General features: G+C 39.9%; 2 protein-coding genes across 3 annotated transcripts in view; one reads left to right on the top strand and one right to left on the bottom strand.

The window, feature by feature from the left end:
• Positions 1-6,009, top strand: part of LOC138014328 (fatty acyl-CoA reductase 1-like) — a 23,180-nt gene extending 17,171 nt beyond the window's left edge. Inside the window, exons 12-15 of the mRNA XM_068861385.1 lie at positions 853-925; positions 2,710-2,766; positions 3,067-3,194; positions 4,959-6,009. Coding sequence (XP_068717486.1) covers positions 853-925; positions 2,710-2,766; positions 3,067-3,194; positions 4,959-5,118 — 418 coding nt within the window. The 3' untranslated portion in view covers positions 5,119-6,009. The remainder of the gene's footprint in view (positions 1-852; positions 926-2,709; positions 2,767-3,066; positions 3,195-4,958) is intronic.
• A 1,106-nt stretch (positions 6,010-7,115) lies between these two features.
• The window catches only part of LOC138014324 (uncharacterized), a 12,908-nt gene continuing 5,023 nt past the window's right edge, over positions 7,116-15,000 (bottom strand). For both annotated transcript variants that reach the window (XM_068861379.1, XM_068861380.1), the window contains exons 4-6: positions 12,944-13,401; positions 10,036-10,209; positions 7,116-8,843 (exon numbers count right to left, since the gene is read on the bottom strand). In XM_068861379.1, coding sequence (XP_068717480.1) covers positions 8,721-8,843; positions 10,036-10,209; positions 12,944-13,401 — 755 coding nt within the window. In that variant the 3' untranslated portion in view covers positions 7,116-8,720. The remainder of the gene's footprint in view (positions 8,844-10,035; positions 10,210-12,943; positions 13,402-15,000) is intronic.

Here is a 15,000-nt window from a genome sequence, read left to right as displayed (position 1 = left end):
ATGATTTGATCCTTGGCGCGCCAGCGTTGGGCATCACTGGTGGAAATGAGTGGACAGTCACCGTAGACTTGAGCTCTTGTTTACTTAAGGATGGTGCCTACTAATTCAAAGGTATTTTTGCGCGGTGTGCGAACATGCTGGAAAAGCAGATCTTAGGTGTTGTGCAATCCAAAAAGAAAATTGGGGTAACCACGCATTTTTAAAAGATAATTGATTGACAGTATTTGTAAAAAGCACTAAAATACAGAGCAATTGCAATGTATGGCGGTCTTTTCCAAATTGAAGCTTAATTATCTCTGAACAACACTTGGTTACCCCCAATTTTTTTTCTGTGGATACCAAGAGTACTTGCTAAGCTCAGCTTTCTTCGCATAGTTTTAAACTGCGCAAAAATATTCCTGTATTAGTAAGCAGCACTCATATGCGCAATAACAATATCGAGCCATTATACCTGTTGTACACACCTTATTCCGAAATGGCTGGGATATTAATTATTCTTGTAATTGCACCAGTAATAAGCCCTTTTTCCTCGTCTTGGGTAACAATAGTATTCAATTTTTGGAGTAAGCAATGTGGCAACAGGAGTTGGTGACATGGAATTTTGAATGAAAGCCAAATATCAATGGGGCTGCCATTTAAAACTGGTGTATTGACTCATTTGTGATGAGCACAATCCTTATAATGAAGCGTTGTTATGAAGTAAAGAAACTTAACTTGCCATACGAGGATAGTCGCTGGCTGTTTTTCAGGAATCGTTTTTATGCAAGGTTTCACTCTAATGTAAGGGCATTCTGCTAGTCAATTCTGAGATCTGGTATATATATTTCTAAGATAAAATTTTCTTATTATTAGAATGAACAAGATTTATGGAAAAATAGAGAAGGCCACCAAGAGTTTAATCTACTTCACATCAAGAGGCTGGGAGGTACAGTGTTTAAAGTATTTGTATGTGTTGGACAAAAAGAAATTCTGAAAACAATCAAAATTGGGTGATTCAATGGCTAAGTTAAATTTGCAGCCTGAGGAATTTCTGAGACCAAAATTGTTTCGTTCAAATTTATCAAGTATGGAGTCTGGTTATTTATTAAAGATCATATAGCTTTCTCCGAATCCAAAAGTCGGTGAAATTGACCAATATCAAAACAAGCAGTGCTTTTAATCGCCATAACATTGACTGTTGCTGATTGACCAATAAGCACTTCTATTGTATTCCTCAGCGTTTGATTGGTTCCGAGAAAGTATCCAGAGTTTCGTAAAATTAGACTATGGGAAAGTAGAATAAAATTAATGAAAGAACCATCTGCTGGTAATATTGGACTTTAGACGCAGCTGTTTCTGCAATTAGTAATCATGTTCATGCAGAAGGAAGGGCTGCTTTCAATCAAGACGGGGAAATAATTCGAGAAAGTCTGAACAGTGCTACAGCAGACAGATCTCGTGAGCTTCATTAGCAGATGAGAGGGCTTCAAAGCAGAGTCGTGTAGAGCTGACCTCATTCCTGGAACAAAATCCTCAAGAGCACAGTTGAAGCAGTGGTTTGAAGAAGATTTGGTGTGTTCCTAAAGACCCTGATGAGGTTTTCATCCCAGGCCTCGTGGGATAACACAACATAACATCCACCGAAACCTTTCACGACATTTCCTGCGTTTTACACCATGAAGGAAAATCCTGGGTGTAAAATTAAGGCACGGAACTCAGAAGATAAACATAACGTCGAAAAGTAACAAGCCACGGTCCTGGAGTAATTTGGGTCTGAGCACCGACTTCAAAACGTTTATCCTTTCCATGCTTGCGTTGAGTACCTCCGTTGAAGTACTTTAAGAAATCGGGAAACACTTGCTTCGTTAGTCTTCGGGATATCGTTGAGAGCGTAAGCAAAAGATGCTGTTTCGAGTCTGTATCTTGTGAATCTTTCCTTTATTTTATTTTTAGACGTATTACTCAAGTTAAAAATCGGTTTCACCGCGGAGAGGTGAATGTCTTGTGTTATTAAATTTTCATCCCCGGATATTGCGTTTCTAGCTTTTTGATTGGGTTACTCAATCTCGGTTATCAGCTTATATACCGTATATGACCCAATATGGAAACTGATTACTTCAAGTGTTGGCCAAGCTGGAGGAAAGTGATTCCAAGTGTCCAAGCGTTCAGGATTTGATGAAAATTTAATGAAACAAGTATTCCATTCGGGCTTGTTGGATGTGAGACTGGTTATTCTTGGTTTGCGTTTTCGTGATGACACGGCCACGTTGTGAACAGAACAATAGAAAATGGTCCCCCAAGTTTTACATAACAATAGAGTCGAATTCCCAAACGAAATTTTACTGCGTTGTTCTGTGCACCGCAGCCGCGACGCCGTGACCCCGTGACGTCAAATGCAAACTACCAGTTAGCCACTATCAAAAATACCATAATACTCTTTGTTTGTTCCTCCAAAATTCTGCATAAGCATTGTATTTATTTTCTCTGGGGACTTATAATTGTCCCAAGAGAAACTGGAAAGAGGAAATTTTGGAAAGACAAAGAGTATTCTGGTATTTTTGATAGTGGCAAACAGCCAACTCTGTGCCATGCTCCTCGTTGATTATTTATCATCTCGTATCCGTAGTGCGCTCATAGAATAATTGTTAGTTATGCGGCCTCATACATTGCTGTTAAGCATTTGAGCTTGTTTGTAAAGAGTTAAATGGTTGAACTGTGATTGATTTGCAGTTTTCAATGGAGAATTATCATGGATTAATTCAGGATATGAGCCCCGCGGATAGAGAAGTATGACCCGCCTCCCACATAATATTAGGGACCTTAAGCACGCGCGTTTTTGAGACGCGGGCGACAACCGGAAGTGACCTGTTTTTCTTTTCAACTTGTCTTCACTCAACCACATTTATAGTGCCTTTTCTTCATTAGAGATTATTAGTATAAAAATGTAGGAGACACCACTGTTCTCTTCCGGTTGCCGTCCGCGACTCAACTACGCTTAAGCTCCCTCATGTCCTTTTGACGCGTAATTGTTCTTCACTTTAATAACAATTAAATGATTTTATTCGTTCTTTTTTTTTTTTGCCTTAGATATTTAATTTTGATGTTGAAAGGCTTGACTGGGATATTTATTTTAACCGGTACGTCATTGGCCTGAAGAAATTTCTTTTGAAGGAAGATCTGGCCAATCTTCATTTGGCGCAAAGTCGCATCCGCAGGTGAGATTTCAGTAATACATACAACGTAAAAGTAAGATTCATTTTGCTGACAGTCTACACGGAAGCAGAGTATCAAGTCGCACATAAACCTTGTAATTTCCTATATACTTTCCCTTGAAGTAATATTCTGTGCTTCCAGCATTAAAATCACGTACTTGAAGAACCAATAGTCTGCGTTTTCCTAGGTCTGAGAGTTAGCAACCACTGTGTAAAAATTCAGCTTACAAGCCAAGTGACCCAATAGGCCGGAGCTTATCCTGGTTTTGTAGCATGAAGCGACTAGGAGTATTTCTACTCTCCCCCTGGATGGGATGCCAGCCCATCGCAGGGTTACCCCCAGCATTAAATTCGACGGTACCCATTTATACACCTGGGTGGAGAGAGGCTCCGTGAGAGTTAAGTGTCTTGCCCAAGAAAACAACACAATGTCCCCGGTCTGGGGGCCGTTTCTCGAAAGTCCCGAAAACGTTTCGGGTCCGAAAAGCCATTTGTGAAAGTGCCATCCGCATGTTTTGGAAAGGCGATCTTTTAACATGTTTTCAAGGTAACAAAAAGAAAAATGACTGAAGTTTGACGACTTAAGTCGAAATCCGATAGAAAATCGAGCAGTTTTTAGTGGACAAAAATCTGGAACCAGGATAATTTGAAGTATTTTAGAGTCCTTCTTACATTTCCTGAAAGCTAAAGATATAAATATTTGCCTGAAATAACACCGAAAACAATTTCCCATGGGAACGAGAAAAATTAAATTTTCAACGTTTGGAGAAATTAAGTTAAAAGGTAAAATTTCATTATCAGTTTCATTTCACCAGTACTTTCAAGTGTTTCTTACAAAGTTCAACAGTTGTTTTTGAGGTTTGGTGTTGCTAGAAATGATTTGTTTTAGAAGATATTTAAAACAGTCGTACAGAAGTTTGCAATACGATGTTTATGATCTTGGTTCTAGGTTTTTGTCCACTTGTTACTCGAACTTCTGTTGCATTCCGTCTTAAATCCTTTCCGTTCTTGGGAATTGTGACACCCGAAAATGGCCCGTAAAGTTTCGGGACTTTCGAGAAACGGGTCCCCGGGCCTGAACCCGGACCAGCAGATCCGGAGTCAAGCGCACTAACCATGAGGCCACCGCGCCTCCCACTGTGCAGTTAAGGCAAATTCCCTTAAAGTGCCCCTGTGACCAAAAAATCAATTCATATTTTTCTTTGGATTTCAAAACTATGTTAACAAAACACTAAGTGACCCACGTTTTAAGCCTTGATTTCAAAAAGACACCTCTTTATTTTAACTGTAATTTTCTTATTTAATGGTCCGCCATTACTAACATTATGTTCTTGAGAGAGCTGGATCGAGGAGAAAATGACGTCAAAGGCTCACTAGTTTAAGAATGCAATACGTGTGTACGCCGCAAAATTAATATGCGGCACGGGGGTTTTGGGCTTTCAGACTTTTAAACTCACGCTTTGCATATATAATAAGCTGCGTTCACACGCTGAAATTTTAAGCTAGTGAGCCTCTGACGTCACTTTTCCCTGGATCCAACCGTCTGAGGTCCAATCGGTCAGTTTTGAACGTGAGTAATGGCGGACCGTGAAATCCAAAACTTACACTCAAAGTAAATGGCCTTTGGATAAAAATCAAAGCTCAAAATTTTGCCAGTCAGGTGTTAAGCAAGCACACTTTCAAAATCTGAAGGAAAAAAGGTGGTTTTTTTTATCACAGGGGCACTTTAATTATGTTCTTCCTCTAACTCTTTTGTTTTATTCTCAGGCTGCGGAACATCCGATGGACCTTGTATTTTTGTCTGCTCCTTCTCTCGTCGTGGTTGATTATTAAAAGATTTCCTGCGGCACAAACGGCGTGGGCTCAGTGTTTGTCTGGTGTGTATAGGCTGGCCCGATTCCTTGAACCTCTCCAGCTGGCAAATTAGCTTCCGTGTTCATCACTGTGACTCCGATACATTCACGAGAAAGCACGAATAAAACGGAAATAAGATGTGATGAAAGTTCAGTCCGTTGGACTTTAGCCAGAATTATGGTCAAACCGATTGGTAGCTTGAAGAAAGTCACAAGAGTCAAAGACGTTGTGTGTGTTTTCCTTATTTGTCAAACGAATGTGGATTCTTCAAGTCGTTACTTGAATGGACTTGAGACTTAAATTTAGGAATACTTCGATTGAGATATAGATTGATTAGCGTTGGTTATCTACACAGCGATTTTCAGAAATATTTCCAGAAATAATTATATGGTTCCAATGTGACAGGATAGCGTCGTGGACCAAGAAAATTAAATATAGTATCGACGCACAAAACCCTACCAGAATCTTTTTCGGAAAGTAATGGTTGTGATATGTCGTAAAAGTTTAAGTCTGCTTTAGTATATATTATTTGTTATAAACGAAAACTATGCTGTTTGGACAGCTAAAAAGAAGATTGTCTTTCCTTTAACATTGTTTTTCTTTACTATCAAGTTAAAACGTTAGGACTTACTTTTCGTTCTTTATTGAACGTCGTATTCCTAACGATGCAATTGAACGATGCCATTATTGAAGAGGCATTTTGTCCTTTTCAGCTCTGATATTATTATTGAGAAACAAATGCACCGGTCCTTGATGTAAACGAATCGTTAAATCACTAGAAACTCACTGGTGGTGTCCAACAGATTCGCTTTGCCCTATTTGCTTTCGCTGTTTCTCTACGTGTGCTCAAGAGAAATTTTGTACGATGGAATAACCACCCGACTTTCTAAGTGGAACTAAGGAAAACTAATCAATTAACAAATAACTACGCAATAAATATTAAATTTGGTTATCAGTGTGGAAACAACTCTATTCAGTATAACGCACTAGTCAATTGAAACTACGCACCCTATCCCCGGGACGAAACGGGGTTTGTAATATTTGTACAACCTTTCCTGAAAATTGAGTGTTGAAATCCCCACTGCCATTGCCCCAGTGTGTAACTAGACGATTTTGCTAACGGTCAATTTAAAATGCAGACTACAGATTGCAGATTGGGTTTAAAATGCAGACTAGGTACAAAATGCAGTCTGAGGCCTAAATTGTCGCATTGTTTAAAAATCGTTCGAAAAATATGTTCTGTTTCATTTTCGTAGCTCGATATGTCTGACGGTTTTTCCTTTAGTCCTGTCTTCCACAGCGGCCTCTCTCGTTTCAAACTTATATTCATACATGCTTAATAAGTTTTCCGAAATTGGTCTCGCGGATGTTATGAGGACACATTTGCGCACAATAGAAGGTTTTTACAATGATGTCGTCACATTCTAAAATCAAAATCGCAAGGCGTTTTGATGTAACGCACAGACTTGAGAGTGCGGGAAATCGGCGGGGATTTGATGCCTGTGACAATCCTCCCTGTCAGGCGTTCGATCGCGATATCCTCTACCTCTGAAATGACTATTGTCGACAATTCGTAATTATTATATATAAAATCATTTCTGAATAGTGGTTAAGTCTAGTACTTGATTTTAAAATGGTTAGCTTTCTTTGAGGCTTGGTAACCGGCATTACTTGTTTTTTTAGCCGGTAATAATACATGTTTACAGCCGCGTTCGGAAGAAAAAACATATTGATATTTTCTTTAAAAGATAGTGTTTTGTCAGTTAGCGATGCAGTAGTCTAGTGGTTTTAACTAGTAGACTACCGGAAGTGAAATGGTAATTAATCGAACTTTCCCAGGTTCGATTCCAGCCAGTTTAGGGGTTCGTATTTTGAAATAGATAATCTTTTACCATAATCCCTACCAAGCGCTAAACGTCCAAATTGACGATAATAGTCAATTCAGAGAAACTTAGGATGGATTGGATCGCGAAGCGATCCCGGGGGACGGGACATTTGACCTTCCCCAAAAGAAGTCTGGTATCAATTCAAACGCTTTTACCAAGTCTGTCCCCAAGTCACGCTTCAGTTGGAGAAAGGTATGAAGTTTTTATTTGTTTTCGTCGCCATAATCCAATACTTTAAACTAAGCAGATATTGTCTATTTCGAGAAAGTTGTTATCCTCAAGTTCCCATCTGATTGAAATCGAATTCCACCCCCAGGTCAGAGTATTTAACGGGTCACTGATCCGACCTGTTTCGACATGCTGAACATAGAAATATGAACATACCCAGTTTCGTATTTTCTTCTATTTGTTTTATATATAAGTATTATAGTATTGGTTGTTTTGATAGAGTGAGGCTTTTTCTTGACACTTTTGATTGACGATAGTTTCCCACTCTGGGGAATTTGATTAAAAAGATTTAAAGAATTGTCCACCCCCATCCTCACAAAATGAGTTTTCTAAAATTGAGGGAAGTTCCACCTCATATTTTTGAAAACCTTTGGCAACAAATTAATAAGCAGAACTACATGAATTATGTTCTGCTTTGTATGGTTATATTTGTAATTTTAATGAGGAGAAAAACAGCTTTTTCTGTAGGTACATTATATATATTTCCCTTAATTACGTCATAAGTAATTGTAATGGACTTGCTTACAAGGCTAATTCATAAATTGTACCCAAATAGTAAGGGAATGATACCAAAACAAAGTGGCTGAAATTTCATTTAGTACTTCCCATTTTGAAGGGAAAATTGTATTCCTTGGCATCCAGTTATAGGTCAACTGACCTAAATTTGAATGTTGTGAACGTGCCAGGCAATTAAGGACACTTAAGATACATGCACACTAAGTTTCAGTAACATTGAACTACAGCTTCCTTTCTAAATTTTAAGGCTGGTTTTCTCTAGCGACAGAGTCGGAGTCGTAATCAGAAGCGCAGAGCAATAGGATCTAGTGAAAATCAAAGTGTCTTGAGTCGGAAAGCAGAATAGTATACCGATTCCGCTTACGATCCAGTGAAAACTGCAACTGCATTGTCGGAAGCAGAAGTGAAAGAATAAACCAATCACAATGCTCTATTCGAAGCACTGTGATTGGTTGGTTCTTCCGCTTCTGCCGCCGACTTCGACAATCTAGTTTTTACTGGATCATAAGCGACGGGGCCATAAGCGGGAACGTTCTGATTCTTCCTACTCCGATTCCGGCGAGCTTATGACTCCGTTTACGACTCCGATTCTTGATTTTCAATAGGCAAGCGCTCTTACGACTCCAACGCCGTCGCTGTGAAAACCAGCCTTTAGTTTGTAATTTAACCAAGTGAACCATGCCTCAACATTCCTGAGGCGCCTTCAAACCTGACGCTGGCATGTATTGTAGAGAGTAAAAATAACTGAACACAAGTGACTTGCGATTTTACGGAGGCTATCTTTTTTGCAAAGCTGGTCAACTGCTTTTTATGCCGTGTAAATCGTAATTGGCTTAGAATTTAGCGAAACGTTTGAGAAGGTTAATTAGTTTTTCAATGCACAAGCTTGACTTCCACTGAAGGTTTGCGCCGCTTCTTATCCCTCGTAAGTCTCAAGGCGTGACATACTCCAGCTGTAACGAAGAACTGGAGGAAAAGTCGACGGCAATTGGGTCACATTGTCTCAGTTCCAGTGAACTCTGTCCTCCAGTGAAATGTTTACAAGTTAAATAAAAGTATTTTCCGCAGAACTTTCCTTTTCGTCCTCGTGGTCACTTCCCTTTCCTCCATCAGCGACGTAGGATTCGTTGACGGCGCCTTTGTCGTCTCCATTTTCAGGACTGAATGTCTAGTTGAATGTACAGACAATGTTAATTTGAAGTAATTAATTTGACCCGAGCGCATTGCTGTGCAAATGTTCCCAATAAAATAATATACATGGAAAAGTTTCTCCATTGTGATTGGCCAAAAGAAATGCAGTTTCCAGGTAACGGAGTGCAGAAAAGAGGTAATTCAGCGCAAAAAATAGTTAACAAACCAAGCATTCTGATTGGTCGATGGTCAGAGAAAGTCTCCGATAGCCAATCAAACGCAAGCCCCGGATGGCGCATTTTTTTGCGTGCGTGTGTTTCTTCTGATTAATTAAGGTGGCTCCCTAAAGTATTTGCGAATACCCTCACTACAGGGCACGAGTTACAAAAAGAAACCTAGTTCATTTCTCAAAAGTTTTCCCTGTAGAGATTTACAAGTAAAGGTACCAATATAATAAGGCTTATTTTTTGGGTGTCAATTTTGGGAGTATGGCCGTTACCATGGCAACATCACATCTAATGACAGGCAGCTATATTCCTATTTTTGGCCTAAATTCCTTAATATTTATGCTTTCTTTCGCTGAGGTTTCTATTCTTTGCCACATTATAAAAATGATATTGCCTGACATTTTGAAGTGGTAAAAAGGTCGTTCAGACCGTTTGCCAATATTCTGTAATTTGTCATTTTTCTAAATAATTCGATTAGCTCTGACAGATTTTAACAATCGTAATGTATTTGATAGGAACTATTTGTGGCTAGAAGTGAGCCAATTTTTAAAAAAACTTACCGAAGAGAACGCGAGAAAATTAGCAGTTAATTTTACAGATTTGGTCACGCTAACGTCACACAAAAATAAGAAAAACGCACGCTTCAGGCTTGACGCACCATACTAGTGCCCAGCTTGCGCGCGGCCCTTAAACTCTAGAGATCCTCCTTATCTACGATAATCTCATCTCGTTTTCTATAACTACAAATTGCACTCTCCCTTCGACTTCGGGCTTGTGCAATTTTGCAATTTGTACGCTAAATGATGTGACCGGAATTTTGACTCAAAGCATAATGAAAATGCCTTTCATCCCCCCAACCCCTCGGTTCTTCTCCTCATTTCTTGGTGTTGCGTGACGACAAAAAGAATGGCTGTTTGGCAGACCGTGCATAAACCGAAATGGTCGAGTCGTGAGGCACAAGTCTACCATTTGGGCAAAAACTACAGTAATACTCATCTGTACCTTAAATCCGTGACTATCATTGTGGCAAGAATCCGAAGGTGTTGGTGACATTTTGTACATTTCGTGGGAAAACACTTGGGACTGTATGAATAAAGAATCCTCCTGATGAAGTATCGACGGCGACTGCTTTCTCGACGGACTTGATAATTCTTTTCTTAGTCTCCTGTTTTGTGTCTATAATGAAAAGATAACCAAATATTCCAGCGTCAAAACAGTCAAAACAGTCACCCGGCTAATCTCGACGTCCTTAGAGCTCTTCTCTTTTGTGCTTGACTGATGGAGAGAAGAGCTCTGCATGCTTGCAGGCGCCGTAAGGTTCAACCCATAAGCGACCCCAGGGGATTCGAAAAAGTGGTCGCAACTAGAGCTGGTCGCTTACGAGAGTGGGCTCTCGTAAGGGACCAAAATTATAAACAATAGAGGGTGGTCGCTTACGAGAGCTTTCAGCAAGAGTCTCTGGGATTTGTAAATTCTTATTGATGGTACTGAAGATAATGGTCGGGAACCTCTTTACTCTCATTCACATCTGCCAAAATATCCTTAGAAGACATTACCAGCTAAAACATTCCAAAACATTCAAAGCCGGCCCTCCTTGAAGAGCAAGGCTACCCTAAGCAGCTTGTGGAGAGAACACAATCTGAGGTCTCTTTTTTTCTGCAGTGGAAGACAATCGGCTCTTAAACAAAAGGCCAAAACCCAGTCACAACCCAGTAGTGGAAAATCTTCAACCAATTCTGACGCCCAAATGGACTGCGTTTTATTGAAAACCGGCCTTTGATGGCAAACATATTCAAGAAACCTCCTCACATATTTCATACAAGAGGGGTAAATCACTCAAGGACATGCTAGTTAAAGCTAAACTCTGAACTGAAGGTTTCTATATTATCTGTAACCACAAACCGGTACAAAAGAGGTCAAAAGAGAGGCCGGTGCAGGCCTGTCACATTCTTTCAAATTTTCAGCGCAGTGACCGAATTGTGTTTTTTATTTAAATGTTGACATACATACTCTGGGTGGTCGCTTACTAGAGCTTAAAAACAATGAGAAAGTCCAGTTGAGTAATCCCAAAGGTGGTCGCGGTCGCTTACGGGAACGGTCGGTTACTAGAGCTTAAGGACGTTCGCGCGAAAATTTTCTAACATTGATTTTTTTCTGCAAATTTACCATTGAAAGATGATGAGTTAGTGATGTCAAAATGGGGGGTCAGCGACTTCGTTTTGGAGAGAACGTGACCGGAAGAACACCCTAAATCTGAAAAAATCCGGCTTCTTTAGCGAATAAGGCCATAGTCTCTGTAAGCCCAAAAATATTGCAATTAAAGTGAAATCAACAATCAACGCAAATCAAGTCAAATGTTGGTTTTTGAGGAAAGGGGAAACCGGAGTACCCGGAGAAAACCTCTCGGTGCAGAGTAGAGAACCAACAAACTCAACCCACATATGACGCTGAGTCGAGGAATCGAACCCGTGCCACATTGGTGGGAGGCGAGTGCTCTCACCAATGCGCCATCCCTGGTGATCCCATCATCTGGTGAGGAGAACGCCACCTGACGAACTGAAAACAACCACAACAAAAACTACGCATGCTTCAAGAAATTCAACTCGCAGGCCCACATGTTTATCCGTGCTTAGGCCCGTTTTAAACGTCGCATTTTACATGTTCTGAATCTAATGCAAATGAGCGAAAACAATAGAATTTTCTCATTTCCATTAAATTCGGCACATGTAAAATGCGACGTTTAAAAACGGACCTTAGATGAACCTCTCAGGTCAACCATCTACATAATTCCGCATATCTTGTCGCTGTAATTTCGCACACAGACAATTTTGACGCCTTTCTATTCCTTCCAAGAGGTTGAAAGGGGCAAAGAGCTAGCTTATAATTACAATAGGAAATTTTGGACGCTGACTTTTCTGAACGTCAAACGAAGTTCACCAAAAACTTGATAAAGACGTTTCAACCGAGAACCTTCGGTCATCCTTGGTTTGAATTTGACAAAAAAGCGACAGCTTCTTCAAAGGTTCATATTTGCGTATTTGCGTAACTACAAGTACACGTGATCTATGCGCGAGGCGCGGAACATTATGCAATAGCCCTTTTCACGGTTAGTTTTTCTTATTTGCATTACAATGTAATCTAACGTGGATGCGAGGCAATTTCGCGTTAAAACTACAAAATCGCCCGAAATTGCCTCACATACATGCTAGATTACATTTTAATGCAAATGAAAAAAACTAACCGTGAAAAGGGCTATTAAAACATAAATGTCAGGGATTTCTATATTTTCATTCCCCGCATTCTGGTCTCTCTTTGAATGCCAAGCCTCCAGGAAAAGTGTCTTGTGATAGTCAGCTGCCTTGTCAACTATAGTGGCATGGTCAAAATCCATATTATGGCCAAATTGGTTTGCGTGTCGAGACTTGGCATTCCAAGAGAGACCAGAATGCGAGGAATGAAGAGGAATGTTTCTCGCCTCGCACAGAGATCACGTGTACTTGTACGGTCACACACATGCGCAAATATGAACCGTTGAAGAAGCTGTCGCTTTTTTTGTCAAATTCAAACCGAGCATGACCGAGGATGACTGCAATTTCAGCTAGCTAATAGTCTATTAGAACATATTAGGGAGCTTAAGCACGCGCGATTTTGAGACGCGGACGGCAACCGGAAGAGAACATTTCGCGTGCCAGGACAGTGGTGTCTCCCAGATTTTTATACTAATCATCTATAATGGATAAAAGATACTTAGCAATGTAAATACGGTTGTGTAAAGACAAGTTAAAAGAGAAAGCAGCTCACTTCCGGTTGCCGTCCGCGTCTCAAAAACGCTCGTGCTTAAGCTCCCTAATTATGAATTTGAAACCATCCTTTAGATCTACCGTGCTGTAAAAATATCGATCTGACTCACCATCAAAAACAGGAGTGTCAGCAGCAACAAGATGATGACAGCTCCACACGCGATAAGAACGATGAGCCACGTTTCTAAACCCGACTGAGTCTCCTCTGACGGCTTTCCTGTTGGACTGGTCCGTGAAAACGTCTGACTGACGTCTACTTGAGTAATAGTGAACTTTGAACCAGCCACTCCTTTCTTCATGACTCGAATAAGGAAGTCCTCAGTAGCAACCGTTGTACTTTTTAAGTAAATTTTGAAGTCGAAAATGACACTTCCATTTCGGAAGTTGTAAACCTCTACTCTGTCAAAGTCTGAACCGTAAGCTGAATTCCGCAGGATGTCAGTTAAATGCGCGGTGAGTTCACGAGAAAAGTTCTTGTAGCCATTAGAGGAAGTATTAGATAATTCTTCAAACCAGTCAAACTTCAAGACAGCGGTTCCAGCAAATTCTTTGGAATCTGATGGTTTTTCTACATAAAAGAACGATGCTTTATGTCTTTAGATACAGGTATGACTTAGGACGCTTAACTTTAACAGAACTGACCGGCAAGACCCTGACCGGGCATTTGAAAGCACACACTTGTGACACTTGACAACGTCTTCAAATTAACACACTTCGAGGATGATATATTCTCCTCCAGAATAATGCGAGAGATTCGAATTCTTGCATTTTCTTTGCAAACTGACGGTTCTGGCCGGCCAGTTCTGACAAAAGGAAAGCGTCCTTTGTTAACACCAATAAGTCATTTAAGTGTTCTAAAATTAAACCACTTGGGATATCCTAAACGGCAAATTATAACCAATATAACAATGGAGTGTCTATTGCTTAGTGAAATTGATTATAATGATGATAATAAATTTTTAATAACCGAGGGAGAGGTCGTTACAGCAAAATCTCAAACTGAGGCCTATCTGTATTGACCGAACTAAAGCGAGGTCAAAACAGTAAGGCCCAGATTTGAGATTTTGCTATAACGACCGAATGGTCGAGGCTATCAAGTTGTTTATTATATGACTAACAGAACGGTCCTAAAGAAGAAAAAAACTAATTTGCATAATCCATAATCCCTTGGGCATTACGTGAGAATAATGCCCTAACTCTTATCCGCTCTTACCTAATCAGAGCGCGCGTTATATATCGGTCAGAAACGCTAGACATATAATAAATAACAATAATAATCAAAAAAATTAAAATTTCCTCGATTGTGATTGGTTTCAAAGAACTCCGATTTTTCTACTGATTCACCTGCCAAGTTGTTATCGGACAGTTCAATAAGTCAATCACATTCAAAATTGTAGTTTAAAATCAACCAATCACATTCAAAGTTGTAGGTTAAATCAACCAATCACAACCTTGGATTCAATCACCATAGAAACATTGTACAGACTCCTAAATTGGGGCTTTCTTTCTATCTTTTTTTCTTTTAGAGCGACATTAATTAAACAATTTACGCCTCCTTTGTCAGTCTTTAAATGCAAATTTTCCCTTTCTTTCATAACATGGCTCTGCTTCTTTTCTCGGAAATTTCAATTTTTATGATTATGTTGGTAAGAGGACTTCGTGTCGTCCAAGACGGCTGTAAACATACTCGCGATAAACAAATCGGACTCCCGCTGCGCGGTAGTCCATTTTGTTATCACTGCCACCTGAGGGATAGCAAGCCATACGCGTTTTGTATTAGGTTTCTGGACGAGCAGTTGTCCTGCAACAGCTATTATTACTACAATCGAGTGCACATTTCAGAGGTATTTCCGGTTGTCAGCACTAAAGCTGTTCCGTTCAAACAAGTGTTCTTGGAGTTTCACATTTTTATGGGAGAAATCACTGAAACCTATCATTGCAAGACTGTATTGCGAATGGTTGTGTCAACCGATGCAACAAGCCTTCAAAGTATGGTTGGCAAAAATAAAGAGGAAAAATGCTACGGTTTCCAATCATTCAAACCTTTGCAGTAAGCATTTGTCAGAGGAATGTTCTGAAGGGCGTGCAGGAGTATGAATGTATCTGAAACCAGTATTTGTATCCACAAAGATAATGAGTCCTTTATTAGATAATTTCCGGAAATAGC

The sequence above is a fragment of the Montipora capricornis genome, chromosome 8 (assembly GCF_036669925.1).
Source record: "Montipora capricornis isolate CH-2021 chromosome 8, ASM3666992v2, whole genome shotgun sequence".
Taxonomy (NCBI): domain Eukaryota; kingdom Metazoa; phylum Cnidaria; class Anthozoa; order Scleractinia; family Acroporidae; genus Montipora; species Montipora capricornis.
Note: the sequence above shows the minus strand (reverse complement) of the source record. Positions and strands in the feature narration are given on the sequence as shown.